General features: G+C 53.9%; 1 protein-coding gene across 1 annotated transcript in view; it reads right to left on the reverse strand.

The window, feature by feature from the left end:
• LOC308143917 (SCO-spondin-like) overlaps positions 1-14362 on the reverse strand; it is a gene marked incomplete at both ends in the record, with an annotated part of 83966 nt that overhangs the window by 38481 nt on the left and 31123 nt on the right. Inside the window, 32 exon segments of the mRNA XM_080514860.1 lie at positions 422-622; positions 696-742; positions 1530-1699; positions 1796-1875; positions 2626-2692; positions 2694-2797; positions 2870-2969; positions 2971-3056; positions 4299-4348; positions 4422-4516; positions 4602-4646; positions 4648-4674; positions 4676-4740; positions 4997-5131; positions 5861-6031; positions 6106-6152; positions 6238-6493; positions 6560-6730; positions 6816-7004; positions 7461-7552; positions 7644-7769; positions 7847-7976; positions 9017-9139; positions 9214-9405; positions 9949-10113; positions 10245-10403; positions 11551-11694; positions 11772-11849; positions 12738-12908; positions 13034-13175; positions 13264-13477; positions 14021-14172. Of these exon segments, the coding sequence (XP_080370986.1) occupies positions 422-622; positions 696-742; positions 1530-1699; positions 1796-1875; positions 2626-2692; positions 2694-2797; positions 2870-2969; positions 2971-3056; positions 4299-4348; positions 4422-4516; positions 4602-4646; positions 4648-4674; positions 4676-4740; positions 4997-5131; positions 5861-6031; positions 6106-6152; positions 6238-6493; positions 6560-6730; positions 6816-7004; positions 7461-7552; positions 7644-7769; positions 7847-7976; positions 9017-9139; positions 9214-9405; positions 9949-10113; positions 10245-10403; positions 11551-11694; positions 11772-11849; positions 12738-12908; positions 13034-13175; positions 13264-13477; positions 14021-14172 (3994 nt within the window).

The following is a 14362-nucleotide window of genomic DNA, read 5'->3' on the forward strand; positions in this document are numbered from 1 at the left end:
GTTCACTGTTACTGTCTATTTATTCTATTTCATACCCGTACTTTGTCACTTTACTGTCTATATGATTATATGGTGTATATAGTTTTAAATTGTTATTTTTGATATTATTGCTAAGTGCCTTTTTGCACCGTGGGTCCGAGAGGACTGACGTTTCATCTGTGCTGTACGTCATCATATTAGCACACTGGACAATAAAGCTGACTTTGACTTTTGACTTTGACAAAGTTTTCGTCATGTCCGTTGTTGACCGTCACCGTGAGAATAATTCGACGTGGTGGTTTTATTTCCACAGTCACCATGATAATAATGTATTATTTCTTGATTCTTCATCAAGAGGTGTGACTCCAGTCCTCTGATTCAAATCCACCAGTAAAGAAGGAACCAGGCTCAGTACGCCCCGGGTCCCGTCCCGGTCCAGTACCTGGACAGAAGGTGACGACGGGACAGCTCCGTCTCTGGATCTGGACTCCCACTCCGTTGTGTGTCTCCTGCCCCCCGGGGCAGGGCCCCCCCCCGGCCCGGGGCTCGGGGCAGCCACAGCTCCGGTACCGGGACACCGACTCCGCCCCGCAGGTCCTGGAGCAGGGGGTCCAGTCCGACCAGCCGCACCAGCCTCCGGACACTGACCCACACGGGGAACACGGGGTTAAACCAGGATCCAGGCCTGGACTGGGCCAGAACCGGCAAAACCTCACCTGGACACGCGTCTGTGGAGCAGCGCAGCCTGCCGCCTGCACAGGTGCTGCAACACACAGTCACTCTCTCAGCTCTTCAGGTAGGTGTGTGTGTGTGTGTGTGTGTGTGTGTGTGTGTGTGTGTGTGTGTGCGTGTGTGTGCAGGAGGGTGGGTGGCTGTGTGGGCGAGACAGTCAGAGTGTTGGGGGCTGGTTGCCATGGTGATGGCGTGTTTGTGCTGGAGCTGCAGAGCAGCGGTGTCCTCATCTGAACAGCGCTGAACACTGAAGAAGAAGAAGAAGAAGAAGGAGAAGGAGGAAGAGAAAGAGAAAGAGGAAGAGAAAGAGAAAGAGGAAGAGGAAGAGGAAGAAGAAGAGGAAGAGGAAGAAGAAGAGGAAGAGAAAGAGAAAGAGAAAGAGGAAGAGGAAGAGGAAGAGGAAGAAGAAGAGGAAGCGGAAGAGGAAGAGGAAGAGAAAGAGAAAGAGAAAGAGGAAGAGAAAGAGGAAGAGGAAGAGGAAGAGGAAGAAGAGAAAGAGAAAGAGGAAGAGAAAGAGAAAGAGAAAGAGAAAGAGAAAGAGGAAGAGGAAGAGAAGAGGAAGAGGAAGAGGAAGAGGAAGAGGAAGAGGAAGAGGAAGAGAAAGAGGAAGAGGAAGAGGAAGAGGAAGAGAAAGAGGAAGAGGAAGAAAAAGGGGAAGAGGAAGAAAAAGAGGAAGAGGAAGAAAAAGAAAAAGAGGAAGAAGAAGTAGAAGAAGAAGCAGCAGCAACAACAACAACAACAACAACAACAACAACAACAACAACAACAACAACAACACCACCACCACCAGCACCACCACCAGCACCAGAGTGTCAGACCAGTGGTTGCAGCCGTCGGGGGAGGGGCTCGTCTGTCCAGGAAGCAGCCGGCGTCCAGAGTCCAGGTCCAGACAGGGACAGTCGTCCTGCTGCAGGCAGACGCTGCCGTTGGCCGACAGGACCTTCCCCCCGGTGCAGTAACAGCCGGGCTCACACATCCACTCACAGTGCTGGAGGGGGGGAGGGGGGGGGGGGGGGGGGGGCAGGAGGGGAGACGTTCACTGATGGACGGGACGAGAAGACGAAGGGAGGACGGAGACACTCACAGACAGGTCGTCACAGGAGCGAGGACACGACGGGCCGCAACTACTGAAGGCCGTTCCTGGAACCTGGGAGCAGGGAGCCACTGACACACACACACACAGCACACACACACACACACACACACACACACACACACACACACACACACACACACACACACACACACACACACACACACACACACACACACACACACACACACACACACACACACACACACACACACACAGTTCAGAGCATTAGTTCTTGTTATTCGTGCTTTAATCTCCACGGGGTCTTTTAGTTACGATTGTTTTCAACATTTCAAAGTTAAACTTTAGTTTCAGGAGTTAAAGAGTTCAAATCCAGTTCCAGAGTTTACTTTTGTCCTTGTTGTCCTTTTGCTTTGATCTTCTTATTAAACCCTTTTGTTCTTGCTTGATCTTCTTATTAAACCCTTTTTGTTCTTTCTCCATTTTTGTTTTAGCGATTGCATTTTTTTTCTCTTCATTATTTGGAATTTATTTTGTTTTTCTCTCTGGACTTATTTAATTCAAATGTTCCCTTAGTTTGATCTATATATATATATATATATATATAAAAATATTTTCTCTTCATTTTTAATCTAATATTATGCATTTTTCTTTCTTCATTTATTTACATTTTAATAAAATTCTTTTCTGGACTTCCTGTTGATTGTTTGACTCTTGCTCTTAATTTTGTTTCGTATTTTATTTTTAGAATTTCTCTTCCTGTAAAACAGTGGAATGTCTGACGAGTCACTGCGGCGACACACAGTCAATCATACAGCATCAGACGTTTCCACGGTACGGCGCCGGTCCTGCCAGCCCACCTGGACAGTGGTCAGCGTTGCAGACGTTGACCTGGGAGCGCAGACCCTCGCAGTAGCGGCCCCCCCCCCTCCGGACCGGGACTGTCGCAGTCCCTCCTGCGGCTCCGCACCCCCCCGCCACACGACCTGCTGCAGCGGGTCCAGCCGGTCCAGGGACCCCAGCCTCCGTCCCCTGGACAGCAACACGCCGTCACGCCGAGCGCCTCGCCTCGGAGAGACGGTGCGACTCGGCGCCAGGACTCACGGTCACAAGGGGCGACGACGCAGACGGCGTCCTCTCGGTGGGGGCCCACGCACGGCGGGCCGCCGCCGCCAACGCCGCTCAACGCACGCCGCGCTCCGGGGACAGAAGCGGTACCGGGACTGGAGACCCGGTCCACAGGAGAGGGAGCAGGCACCCCAGGGGGTCCAGGAGGACCACTGACCCTCAGCTGGAGAGAGAAAGAGAGTGTGTGTGTGTGTGTGTGTGTAGGGAGGAGTTCAAACAACAGTACTGATAATCTGACACTGATAATCACTTTACGAGACGAGACGAGGCAATAAGGTAAGGTAAGTAAGGTAAGGTACAGTACGGTACGGTACGATGCGATACGGTAAGATGCGATACAGTACGATACGATACGGTACGATACGATACGGTACGGTACGGTACGGTACGGTACGGTGCGATACGATACGGTACGGTACGGGACGGTACGATACGATACGATACTATGCGGTACGGTACGATGCGATACGATACTATGCGATACGATACGATACTATGTGGTACGGTACGATACGATATGATACTATGTGGTACGGTACGATACGATATGATACTATGCGGTACGGTACGATACGATACGATACTATGCGGTACGATACGATACGATACAATACGGTACGGTGCGATGCGATGCGATACGATACGATACGATACGATACGATACGTACGGTACGTACGGTACGATGCGGTACGATACGATATGGTACGGTACGGTGCAATGCGATGCGATGCGATATGGTACGATACGATACGGTACTATAAGATACGATACGATACGATACGGTACGATACGGTACGGTGCAATGCGATGTGATGCGATATGGTACGATACGATACGGTACTATAAGATACGATACGATACGGTACGGTACGGTACGATACGGTACGATACGATACGGTATGGTACGGTACGATGCGGTACGATAAGATAAGATAAGATAAGATAAGATAAGATAAGATAAGATAAGATAAGCCTTTATTGATCTCACAAAGGAGAAATGTACTTGTTCCATTCTGCTCTTAAGGACTCATGAGTAGGAAAGGCAATAAATGTGCAAACAGTTAGATAAGAATAGAGGTATTTTATATACAATGACTATCAAGAACTTTAAGGGCCAAAAGTATTTACAGTAAAGAGTAATAATAAGTAAATAAACTAAAATAGGACTAAAAAACAAGATAAAAATCCTAAACTATAATAAAGTAAAATAAGTTCTAAGGGGAGCAAAATATACAGTAAGATGAAATAAAAGGAAAATAAACTATGATGTGGGGGGGGGGGGGAGTGTAGGATAAAGTACAATAAACATGCTATAGTAAAAAATAGTACCAGTGTTGGCAGGTTCAGTCCTAACGAGTGGTCAGTTAGTGACGTAGATAAAGTGACGTAGACAAAGTGACTCACCAGTGCAGGCGATGCCAGAGCAGTTCACCAGCCGTCCTCCTTCACATGTGCTGAAATAACAAGTATTATGTATGTAGAGACCCCCCCCCCCCACCCACCCCCCCCTGTAAAGCTGTTACACACCAGTTATTACAGCCTGATGGGACGGTGTCTCCTGGTTTGTACGGCTCTCCCTCCACCTCGCAGCGGCAGGCCGACTCCGGCACACACTCTCCGTCCTGCCAGAGGACAGACGTGTGAACGACCTGGTGTGTGTGTGTGTGGGTGTGTGTGTGTGTGTGTGTGTTTGGGTGATTGCGCCACCTGCTGCACGGCCCCCCGGGGACAGCGGCAGCCCGGGGTGCAGTTTCCTGCTCAGCTCCATGGAGACGTCGGCGGCAGGAGACGGGACCCGTCACACACTGCGTCCACTCCTGTCCTGCGGGACAAACCCCGTCCCCTCCTGCAGAGACGGTCAACCGACGCTCACGGTGAGATTCATCTCATTATTCACTTGTTCACAACAAAGAACACAAAGTAGCAAGTTCCCATGTTTAAATTAACTCCTTTTATAGTATTTTCACTGGATTTATTTTATTTCATGGCTGTAGAATCATCTAAAGACGAGGGGCTGTACCGATACCGACACCGATACCGGTATCGATACCAGAAGTACACAAGCCGAGTGGTCCCCGGCAGGTGAGTGGTTGTTGTGGTACCGCAGGGCTGCAGGTTACAGGCGCTGAACTGCTGCGAGGTTCCGTGGACCCGGATGGGGCCCCTGGTTCTGGTCCGGTAGCCTCCGCCACACGTCACCGAGCACTCTGACCACGACGTCCACGGACCTTTAACGCCTTCAACACACCGAGAAGAAAAGTCTGAATAAAACCTCCTCTTGGTCAAACTTCCTGTTTTGTTTGTTTTTCAAACCGTAATTTGTGGCAGGAAGTGATGTGGACAAATATGAAGCAAAATAACACTTATATGTTGGTTTTTTTTAAGTTTAGTCTATTAAATAAGTCATTTACATTCAATAAATGATATATTTCCTCCATGTACCACCAGAAGAAGCTCGCATACTTCAGAAACAAAAATACCAGAGTTAACAGGCTTATGTAATACCAGATGTTACCACCAGATGGGGTATTGAGTAAGTCATGTCCTCCTGCTTTCTGAAAATGCTAAACGCAGTAAGAATGAGCGTGTCGGTGTTAAAATGAGCAACGCGACTCGTCTCCGAGAAGAAAAGTCTGAATAAAACCTCTTGGTCAAACTTCCTGTTTTGTTTGTTTTTCAAACCGTAATTTGTGGCAGGAAGTGATGTGGACAAATGAACCAAAATGACACTTATATGTTGGTTTTTTTTAAGTTTAGTCTATTAAATAAGTCATTTAGGTTCAATAGATTAAGTATTTCCTCCATGTACCAGCAGAAGAAGCTCGCATACTTCAGAAACATAAATACCAGAGTAAACAGGCTTGTGTAATACCAGATGTTACCACTAGATGGGGTATTGAGTAAGTCGCTTAACACAGTAAGAACGAGCGTGTCGGTGTTAAATTGAGCACCGCGACTCGTCTCACCGACGCAGGGCTCCACGCTGCAGGTGTCCATGCCGACCCTGTCCCCCCTGCAGGGGCGACCCCCGAACGCCGGCGGGGGGTTCGTCCCGGAGCGGTACCGCCGCCTCACGCCGACGTCACAGGTGCGGCTGCAGGCGCTCCAGGGCGTCCAGCTGCTCCAGCCACAGTCCACTGGGATCGGGACCAGAAAGAAAAAGGGTCGACCGGGGAAACGGTTGGAGCCCGGAGGCGGAGTTTGGACTCACCTGGACAGGGGACGGACCCACAATGCATCTCTCCGTCGGTGCAGGTGCTGTTTGAGGGGCAATCACAGACCTAGTCAGAAGGAGTCGTCTCGATCGGGAATCGTTCTCGCCGTCGTTTTTAGTTTTCATCACCAGTTGTTGCAGGCGTCCGCCGGCAGGCTGGTCCCGGGAGGGTGTGTCTCCCCCTGGTGGTAGCACGGGCACAGCGCCGCCGCCACACAGCTGCCGTTCAGCAGGTAGGAGCCCGGCGCGCAGTAGCAGCCGTCGTAGCACACGGTGGCGCACTCCACCTCCGCCGAGGTCATGTCCAGACACACCCGGGGGCAGGCGCCGCCCCGGGCCCGGCACGCCGCCGCCGTCACGAAGGTCATCCCGTCCGGACACACGCCTGCGGGGAAGGACACTCAGCGTCCCGCCAACGTCCGGAGCCCCGTCTCGCGCGCCGCCGGTTTACCTGAGCAGGGGTGCGAGTTGCAGTCCCTGGTCTGGACGTGGGGCCCGGGGCAGCCGCTGCCGCCGTGCCGCGCCGCCGGGGAGCCGCACAGCCTCCCTCGGGTCTGGACGCCGGAGTCGCACCGGGAGGAGCAGCGGGTCCACGGCGACCAGGACGACCACCCGCCATGCACTGGGGGGGGGGGAGGGGAGGGGGGGGGACGACGACCAGGTGAGAGGACGAACAGCCTGGAGGAGACGGGCTAGTCGAGACGTACCGGGACAGTGGACGGTGTCGCAGGGCTCCCGCTCCTCCGCGTCTCCGTCACAGGTGTGGTTGAGCCGCGCCGCCGTGCCGTTGCAGCTGCGGAACCTCCGTCTGATTCCCACGTCGTCCACGTGGTTGAAGCAGGTCTTGCTGCAGTCCGACCAGGACGTCCATTCGCTCCAGGCGCCGTCCGGCAGCGCTGCACGAGACGAGGACAGACGAAGACAGACGAGGACAGACGGTCCCTTCAGGTCAGCCTCAAATGCGTGAAAAACGTCTGAAAGCTTCACGTCCTGAACTGAAGCTTTGGTTTCCTCTTCAGGTAAAAACCTCCGATGACGGAGGAACTCTGCCTCACCTACTTTATGTGAGACACAAGCTAGGAGACCAGAGTCCACCACTTCAGAGACACTCACAGCTCCACCAGTTCACATAAAAACTTCATTTTTTAAATTCAATCAGAACAAAAAAATCTAGAAAACCTGAAGTCCAGATGGGAAAAGGCTCAACCGAACTCTTCACCATCAAACTATCACACATATTCAGTCAATTCTTAGAAATCTTGACAATTTCGAATACATTTCTTAAATCTTGGGGGCGTGGCCTATATTCCAGTGCCCTCAATGGCGGTATATTGAACCCTTGGTGTGAGTACCGGGCAGGCAGGGGGCGGAGCAGCGGCGGGCCTCTGACGAGTCTCCAGGGCAGGGCCGGACTCCGCCCGATCCGGCCGGAGTCACCGCAGACCTGAGGACGGCGGCGCAGAGACGAGTGAGTCACTGACTGAGAGTAAAGGCGAGAGTCGGCCGTGGGCAGGACGTGGGTGAATCGTCCTCGCCTGTAGCGCTGCTGGAGGCCCGGACCGCAGGTCACGCCGCAGGGCGACCAGGACGACCAGGCGGACCACTGGCAGGACGCCACGCAGCCGGACGAGTCGCAGGACACCAGGCCGTCCCTGCAGGTGCTGCAGGAGGACGCAAAGACACAGGTTGGAACGTCCCCACCTCTCATGTCGGTACGGAGAGGACGGTCGTCTCTCACCAGGACGAGCACCGGTCCCGGACCGTCACCTGACCCGGCTGCAGGGTCCCCCCGTCCCACTGACACACACACTGGCTGGAGTCCACACAGCGGCCGTCCTGCAGGTACAGGCCCGGGGGACAGCGACACCCTGGACACAGAACAGACTCGCTGCTTTCATTAACTTAAAGTCCCAGTGAAATGAAGGTTCCACCTCCAAAACTCTCTGGTGTCTCTTCTAGAACGTTTTCCTGCTAACTGGCTGAAGGTAAAATGTTAAAACACGACAATCTGAGAGAAAATAGCTGATAAACGGCGCTATTTCCTCTGCTGGGCGGAGCTTCTGACAATAATAGTGACATCACGAGTTGTGCACACGCCCAAGTTGTGTTTACATGATGGAGGATCAGAGTTTTGACCACGAAGAGGCTGAATTGAACCAGATTTCATCATCATGGTCATTTCAAACCCAGTGATTGATGAAGAAGACACAGAAGGTGGTTCTGCCATCGGTGACCCCGTCTGGAACATGTTTGAGGAAGCAGAAGACGCTTCGTCCTCCATTCGTCCTCGTCTCCTCGCCTCAGCAGACGCCAGTTTTCACCTTTGAGGCTTTGAGGCTCCTGACTTTTGGCAGAACGACCGGCTTCCTGGATCCAACACGTCCAAGAGCTAGAAGACTGAATCACTGAAGATGAGTCCAGGTGTTACTGGATCGTCTACTAGCCACCCGAGCTAGCGGCTCCTGCTAGCAGCGCGAGCTAGCAGCTCCTTTCCTCCTCCCTGGTCTCTTCCAGGTTCAATCTTTCATCAAGGCTCATAAAACGCCGACAATAACTTCAAAACCCTGTAAAAACTTGGATATTTAAGAGGAAACAAGCCGATATAAACACAACAGATGGAGATCTGCACAACTCGTGATGTCACACATAGGCTCCGCCCACGAAGAAGGATTCCCCCGATTTCCTCGGCTGGAGATTCTAAATTCCAATAACTTTGTTGTAACAGTGGTGGGGCAGAGTCGGAGGAACCTTACAAGTAGTACCCCAACTATCGTTTTTTGCAAAGTAGTGTTTTACATTAAATAAACTATAACCAACAGATTGAGGGATTTTTGAGGGATTTCCAGCAAAGTGTTGCACCTTCCCTTGTCCCCCCTCCCTTGTCCCTCCCCCCCCCCCCGTGACCTACCCGGCACACAGGCTGCAGAGCAGTTGGCGGTGGAGCCGAGCCCTGAGCAGGTGGGGGGGCAGGGCTCGGCTCTCCCGGCCCGGCAGTCGTCCTCCGTCACCGGCGTCATGCCGCCAACACAACCTGGGGACGAGAAGACGACAGGTGAGACGCCGCGGGGGGACGGGAGGGACGGGGACGGTGAGCCGCGGCGCCACCTGTCTGCGTGCCGGTGTCTCCGCCGCAGGGCTGCAGGTTGCAGCTCTGGCTCTGCCGGCTCATGCCCTCGCAGTCCCGGCCGCCGTTCTTCGGGGGAGGGGCGGAGCAGCTCCGGTTCCTCTGCCGGACGCCGCCTCCGCACCGGGCGTCGCAGTCCGACCACTCCGTCCAGCCGGACCAGAGGCCGTGGACTGACGGGGGACACGGAGACGTTAGGACAACACTGCAGCTCATAATGGAAGCATCAACTAACAGAAAAAATCTGAATATTCAACTTGTGATATACAGAAAAACTTTTTTTTAAACCCACTAACCCACCTTTTCAATAAAAAAATAATTAAGTTCTCTCTATACCCTCTCTACTATATTGATGAAAAACAACAACAATTTGAACATAACCTGAGATGAAATATCGGCCATGAAAGCTCCCCGTTTGTAAAAACACCCAGAATGCAACAGCGACAGGAGAAGTTATTTTTAACTGTATTTTACACCAGAAGGTTTCGTTCAAATTGTAAACATTCACAATAAAACTAAGAAGCGCTGCAGGAAATGACGGGAATCTCAACATTTTCATCAAGTAGCAGCTGATCTCTCACCGAGAGGAAAGTTAGTTTACTAAAGTGTGCAGTGAGAGTGTGACGGTAGAACCACTGTGTGTCTGAGCATCGGGGCTCAGCGGGGGTTCCTGACGGGCTCCTGACGGGCTCCTGCAGGTCGGGGGGGTCACACACCTGGACACGCCTGAGGGAAACAGGCTCTGCTGTCAAACTGGGCCCCGGCACAGGCCCCCCCAGGCAGGGCGTCCCTCAGGAGGTCCCTCTGCCGGAACACGGAGCCCAGACCGCAGGACACGCTGCAGGCGCTCCACGCCGTCCAGGGGGACATGATGCAGTCCACTACAGGGGGGGGGGGGGACAGCGGAGAAGAATGAGGCTGTGTCTCACCGCGGCACGGCGTCCCCTAGGTCTCCCAGGTGTCCCAGGTCCCCCAGGTCTCCCAGGTCCCCCAGGTGTCCCAGTCACATTACCGCAGTCCTTCTCGTCCGACCCGTCCACACAGTCCCTCTGCAGGTCACACCTCCGCTCCAGGTGGACGCACTCGCCGCTCGCACAGGTGAACTGCTTCAGGGAGCAGGGGCTGGGCAGCAGGGGGCGTGGCGGAGTGACGGGGGGCCGCGGCGTCCCGCCTGGACACACAAGTTAACACACTACTCCACTGGACGGATGGATGGAGCGACAGATGGGTGGATGGATGGGTGGATGGACGGGTGGATGGACGGGTGGATGGATGGGTGGATGGACGGGTGGATGGATGGGTGGATGGACGGGTGGATGGATGGGTGGATGGACGGGTGGATGGATGGGTGGATGGACGGGTGGATGGATGGGTGGATGGACGGGTGGATGGATGGGTGGATGGACGGGTGGATGGACGGGTGGATGGATGGGTGGATGGACGGGTGGATGGATGGGTGGATGGACGGGTGGATGGATGGGTGGATGGACGGGTGGATGGATGGACGGGTGGATGGACAGGTGGATGGATGGACGGCTGGAAGTATGGGTGGGTGGATGGACGGATGGATGGATGGACGGGTGGATGGATGGGTGGATGGACGGGTGGATGGATGGACGGGTGGATGGACAGGTGGATGGATGGATGGCTGGATGTATGGGTGGATGGACGGGTGGGTGGACGGGTGGATGGACAGGTGGGTGGAAGGACGGGTGGATGGACGGGTGGGTGGACGGGTGGATGGACAGGTGGGTGGAAGGACGGGTGGATGGGTGGATGGACGGGTGGATGGATGGGTGGATGGACGGGTGGATGGATGGGTGGATGGACGGGTGGATGGACGGGTGGATGGACGGGTGGATGGACGGGTGGATGGATGGGTGGATGGATGGGTGGATGGACAGGTGGATGGATGGGTGGATGGACGGGTGGATGGATGGGTGGATGGACGGGTGGATGGATGGACGGGTGGATGGACAGGTGGATGGATGGACGGCTGGAAGTATGGGTGGGTGGATGGACGGATGGATGGATGGACGGGTGGATGGATGGGTGGATGGACGGGTGGATGGATGGACGGGTGGATGGACAGGTGGATGGATGGATGGCTGGATGTATGGGTGGATGGACGGGTGGGTGGACGGGTGGATGGACAGGTGGGTGGAAGGACGGGTGGATGGATGAGTGGATGGATGGATGGGTGGATGGATGGGTGGATGGATGGACGGGTGGATGGATGGGTGGATGGATGGACGGGTGGACGGACTGAGACGCCACACAGTCCCTACACCCCTCCATCCCCCCCGTCGCCTCCCTACCGCAGCGTTCTTCATCCGCCCCGTCAGCACAGTCCCGTCGGCCGTCACACACCCGCCACGCTGCCACGCAGCCGACGGAGCGGCAGGCGAACTGACCCTGCGGGCAGAGACCCCCGTCCTGGGGGGTGGGGGTGACGGGCGGCGCTGGAGGAGGGAGGAGGAGCACGGTCAGACCCCGTCCGCGAGTCAGAGTCGGAAGAAGCAGCAGCTCGCCATCTCACCTGCGGTGGTCTGCAGACCGGGTCCTCCGGGGCGCAGCGGCGTCGTGACGTGAAGTCCTGGATGACCTGTAGTGACCCCTGAGGAGCAGAGTAGCAGTAATTGTGAAGTATTAATAAAGTAGCAGTAATGGTTACAAAGTATTAATAAAGTAGCAGTAAAGGTTACAAAGTATTAATAAAGTAGCAGTAATGGTTACAAAGTATTAATAAAGTAGCAGTAATGGTTACAAAGTATTAATAAAGTAGCAGTAAAGGTTACAAAGTATTAATAAAGTAGCAGTAATGGTTACAAAGTATTAATAAAGTAGCAGTAATGGTTACAAAGTATTAATAAAGTAGCAGTAAAGGTTACAAAGTATTAATAAAGTAGCAGTAATGGTTACAAAGTATTAATAAAGTAGCAGTAATGGTTACAAAGTATTAATAAAGTAGCAGTAATGGTTACAAAGTATTAATAAAGTAGCAGTAAAGGTTACAAAGTATTAATAAAGTAGCAGTAATGGTTACAAAGTATTAATAAAGTAGCAGTAATGGTTACAAAGTATTAATAAAGTAGCAGTAATGGTTACAAAGTATTAATAAAGTAGCAGTAATAGTTATAAAGTATCAATAAAGTAGCAGTAAAGGTTATAAAGTGAAAGGAGAGCCAAGAGGAAGGTAATAGTTTGCCAGCATTCGACAGAGGACATGTCCCATGAGGACAGACCAGCTGTGGAGGAGGAGACGCCGGTCTGGTTTTGCAGGCCGGTGGGTCCTGGTGCGACTCCAGGCCCCCCTGTGACGCTGGTCTGGTTCTGCAGGCCGGGGAACCCTCCGGGCGCCGCCGTCCCTGTTCCACACACACACTCCATGTTCCCTGTTCCACACACACACTCCATGTTCCCTGTTCCACACACACACTCCATGTCCCCCCCCCCCCCCCCTCCCTCCGGAGACACAAGAGGTGTCTTCATGACTGGGCGTTACCACAGAGGCTCTCGTCGGAGTGGTCCCTGCAGTCTGGACGCCCGTCACACAACAGGGCCGCAGACACACACTCTTCACTGTAGGTGCAGGAGAACTGGCTCGGGTCGCAGCGCCGCACTTTGCCGCCAGCGGGGGGCGCCGTGCTCCGACCGCCCGGCGTCACCAGCTCCTCTGCAGAGACACAGGAAGCAGTTCTACCCTGGTCACCGTTCGGAGAGGACCGTGTGTGTGTGTGTGTGTGTGGCCCGTTGCTCCCGTTTCCGTGGCAACGGGCACGGTTTGAAGGGCGAGCTCACCTCCTCTGCAGCCCAGGATCTCCGCCCGCAGGTAGAAGGTGTGTCTGAACTCCGTGGGGACGATGCGCATGTAGCGCGCCCGGACCAGCCGACCCAGCCGGCGGGTCACCGGCGTCCTGCCCACCATCCGCACCTCGAACACCTGCAGGTAGAACCGCCGCACGTTGAACCATGAGGTCTAAGAGAACCAAACCCCCCCCCTCCCCCTCCACCCCCGGTAGTGCAGACACCTTGGCGGGGCCACCGGGCCCCCCGTCCTCAGAGTAGTCGGTGAAGAGGCTGCGGTGCAGGGCGAAGGCCAGCCGGTACTTGGTGAGGTACCCCCACATGCGCTGGCTGCCCTGGGTCACCAGCCCCGACACCCAGGTGGGCTCCAGGAAGTCCACCTCGAAGTAGGGGTGGGGGTCGGTGGGGAGGGGGCTCCACCCGGGCTCCATCACCTGACTGCAGCCACACAAACACAATTTGAACCAGAGACGATCATAAAGGACGAGAACCAACCTGATCAGACACTGATCAAAGCTTTGATCAGTGTCGGAGCCGATACCTGACACCGGTATCGGTGCACCGCCAGATGAAGATGGCATAATCAAGACCTATAGAACTAGAAGCTACTGACGCTAGCAGCAGGACCATAGACCTATAGAACTAGAAGCTACTGACGCTAGCAGCAGGAGGAGCAGGGCCATAGACCTATAGAACTAGAAGCTACTGACGCTAGCAGCAGGAGGAGCAGGGCCATAGACCTATAGAACTAGAGTAATATAGAGGTTTATGAGAAGGAAGTAGTTCTAAATTTCAACGTGCTGTCTTCATCTGTCTTTTGGTGTGTCTGGTGAGTCACAGCGCCCCTAAAGGCCTGGCAGGTGTACTACATGTAGAGTCGAGTTCATAGAGACGTGTGGACGGAGGCTTTTTGAGATAAAAGCTAGTTTCTTCTCGTCGTGTGGGCGTGGCCTCAGCGGTGAAGAACCGCCGCTCACTCACACGTTGGGTACGATGTTAAGGCGTCCGGCGTCAGCGGGGTTGTTCTCCCCGTGGGAGGACGAGCTCAGCTGGCCGTAGCGGATCCTCCCGTCCTCCAGGCCGAGAGGGGCGGAGCAGATCCCTGCAACACGTGACGGAGCAACACCGTCAGGCTGGATCACTGGAACACCGTAAAGTCTGGGGGTCTGAATGTGTGTGACGCTCACCGTGATACCCCAGACCTCCCACCTGTGAACAAGGACGGAATGAGTCACGACGACATTATTGTCTTTAATGCACTGAAAAGTGGGAATCATCCTCTGAGTTCAGTTATATAAACCAGTGTTTTTCAACCTTTTTGAG

Source organism: Blennius ocellaris, assembly GCF_963422515.1.
Source record: "Blennius ocellaris genome assembly, chromosome: 19".
In the NCBI taxonomy this organism is placed as follows: domain Eukaryota; kingdom Metazoa; phylum Chordata; class Actinopteri; order Blenniiformes; family Blenniidae; genus Blennius; species Blennius ocellaris.